The following is a 1,935-nucleotide window of genomic DNA, read 5'->3' as shown; positions in this document are numbered from 1 at the left end:
AAAAGTGACGTTCGCCTTCACGCAATTTTCGGCGGACGTTACAAGTCAATGAGTTTTGGATACCGATCTTGTGGCATGACTTCAAAAATTGCAGCATTTGTTTCTGTTCTCGATAGCATGAACGGATCATTTTGTAAATTGCACACTTCTTCTTGAAGATCACTTCTAACAAGTTCAAGATTAATTTTCATAGGATTATTGAAAAAAAATGATATCCGGTTCTAGAGATTTAAAACCTTTAAACGACGTTCAAACTCACTCGAGACTTCATCAATAATGGAAGCAAATCTTGAAAAGTTTACTTCCTTGTATTCCTGTTTTAATTCGGAGCAACTCGGGAAATGATAAACATTTTCTTTGGCTAGTTGCAGTTTGAACAACGTAAGTTTAGATCGGAATCCATTAATATTCGTCAACATATCAGAAATAGTGCGTTCCTTTCCCTGCAAATGTAAATTTAAATTGTTCAAATGATTTGTAAAGTCCGTTAGAAATGCTAATTCTGATTAAAAAAATGGATCTTTTAATTTCTTTTCAAATTCCGTGGTATCAGATTTTACCTCTTTATTCAGAAATTCGCCAAGTTCTTTTCGAAGTGCAAAAAAACGAACTAGACATTTACCTGCACTAAGCCAACGAACTTCAGAATGAAGAGGTATATCTCGGTATTCCGCGTCAACTTCTTCCAAAAATGCTTTCAATTTTCGGTGAGATAATGATCGATTTCCTCCGCGTATTATGTTCGTAATTTTCGTAACATCTTTCATTACAGAGAGCATTCTGATAGTATTTCTACATAATGCCTCTTGATGAATAATGCAATGAAAAGTTAAACAATTTACTCCGTTTTTTCTTAACTGACCAACGAAGCCATTTCCTCTACCGACCATAGCCGGTGCTCCATCGGTGCAAATTGCAGAGCATTTGTGGAAACCACCGATTTCGTCAATGCATTTTTTAACGGCATTAAAAATATCTAAATCTGTTGTTCCGAGCAACGGAACTAAAGCGAGTAATTCTTCCTGTACTGAAAAATCGTTCATTACTACGCGAATGAAAATTAGTAGTTGACTGATATCTGTTCGGTCAGTACTCTCATCAATACACAAAGAATAGTATCGACATTGTGCAACTAAATTATTTAGTTTCTCTTTTATGCTGCGGTCCGTATTAACAATTCGATTTCTTACAGTGTTACGCGATAAAGCAGCTGTTTTAAAATGTTCAGCGGCATCATCGTAACCAAATGCTTTTGCCATTTCTATTGCACATTCTTTAACGAGTGTGCCATCGCTAAAGCATTTCTGGGCTTTCGCTAATTTTAAGGATACCACATATGATGCAATTAAACTCTTTTCCTGAAGACTTGAGGAGATTGATACAGACAAGTCTTGCATTATTTCTTTTTTTAATTCATCCACTAAAGCGCGTCGTTCGTCATCAGAGCAATGTCCGTGTGTTGCTTCATGGAGCGAAGAGAAATGTCGAGCAAGATTACTACTTTTATTTTGACTTAAACAATTTTTACATATTAAACATTGGGGTTTCTTGTTGGAATTCTGTACAAAAAAACTTAATTTCCCACTCGTTATTGAAAGCCCGGTTTTCGGAGCTCTTCCTTTTCGACATTCTCAAGAACCATTACAGAGAAATAGCTACAGTAAAAATCCAGAGAAAACTCTAAGAATACTCAAAGAAAAATACCAGACAAAAATCAGAATAATAGCCAGAAAAGTAAACAGGATTATTATCAGAGCAATGGCGCAATATTAAATAGAATAAATCTGGATAAATCACAGAGAGCGAGCGGACTGATAAAACACATCGTTGTATCTTGTGTGTCGCATTTAAATTGCGAGTTATGGTCAGACTCCGTTAGACCTCTAGCGGCAACTGCGTTTAAACAATTAGAGAGTAGGGCCTACATCCCGCGCG

General features: G+C 36.2%; 1 protein-coding gene across 1 annotated transcript; it reads right to left on the bottom strand.

The window, feature by feature from the left end:
• Nucleotides 1–38: 38 nt before the first annotated feature.
• Nucleotides 39–1,397, bottom strand: LOC108769861 (SCAN domain-containing protein 3-like). The gene is made up of 3 exons (XM_018521080.1): nucleotides 561–1,397; nucleotides 256–443; nucleotides 39–165 (listed from the first exon to the last, which is right to left on the bottom strand). The coding sequence occupies exons 1-3, from the start codon at nucleotides 1,395–1,397 to the stop codon at nucleotides 39–41; spliced, it is 1,152 nt and encodes a 383-aa protein (XP_018376582.1).
• Nucleotides 1,398–1,935: the final 538 nt, after the last annotated feature.

The sequence above is a fragment of the Trachymyrmex cornetzi genome, unplaced genomic scaffold (assembly GCF_001594075.2).
Source record: "Trachymyrmex cornetzi isolate Tcor2-1 unplaced genomic scaffold, Tcor1.1 scaffold960, whole genome shotgun sequence".
NCBI classification, from domain to species: domain Eukaryota; kingdom Metazoa; phylum Arthropoda; class Insecta; order Hymenoptera; family Formicidae; genus Trachymyrmex; species Trachymyrmex cornetzi.
Note: the sequence above shows the minus strand (reverse complement) of the source record. Positions and strands in the feature narration are given on the sequence as shown.

Bases quoted from the DNA above. Each gene is read 5' to 3' on its own strand.
- LOC108769861 (XM_018521080.1), bottom strand. From the start codon at position 1,397: ATGCAAGACTTGTCTGTATCAATCTCCTCAAGTCTTCAGGAAAAGAGT. The intron at 444-560 runs GTAAAATCTGAT...TTACATTTGCAG, and splicing joins GCGAATTTCTGAATAAAGAG to GGAAAGGAACGCACTATTTC. The intron at 166-255 runs GTTTGAACGTCG...TGAACTTGTTAG, and splicing joins ATTGATGAAGTCTCGAGTGA to AAGTGATCTTCAAGAAGAAG.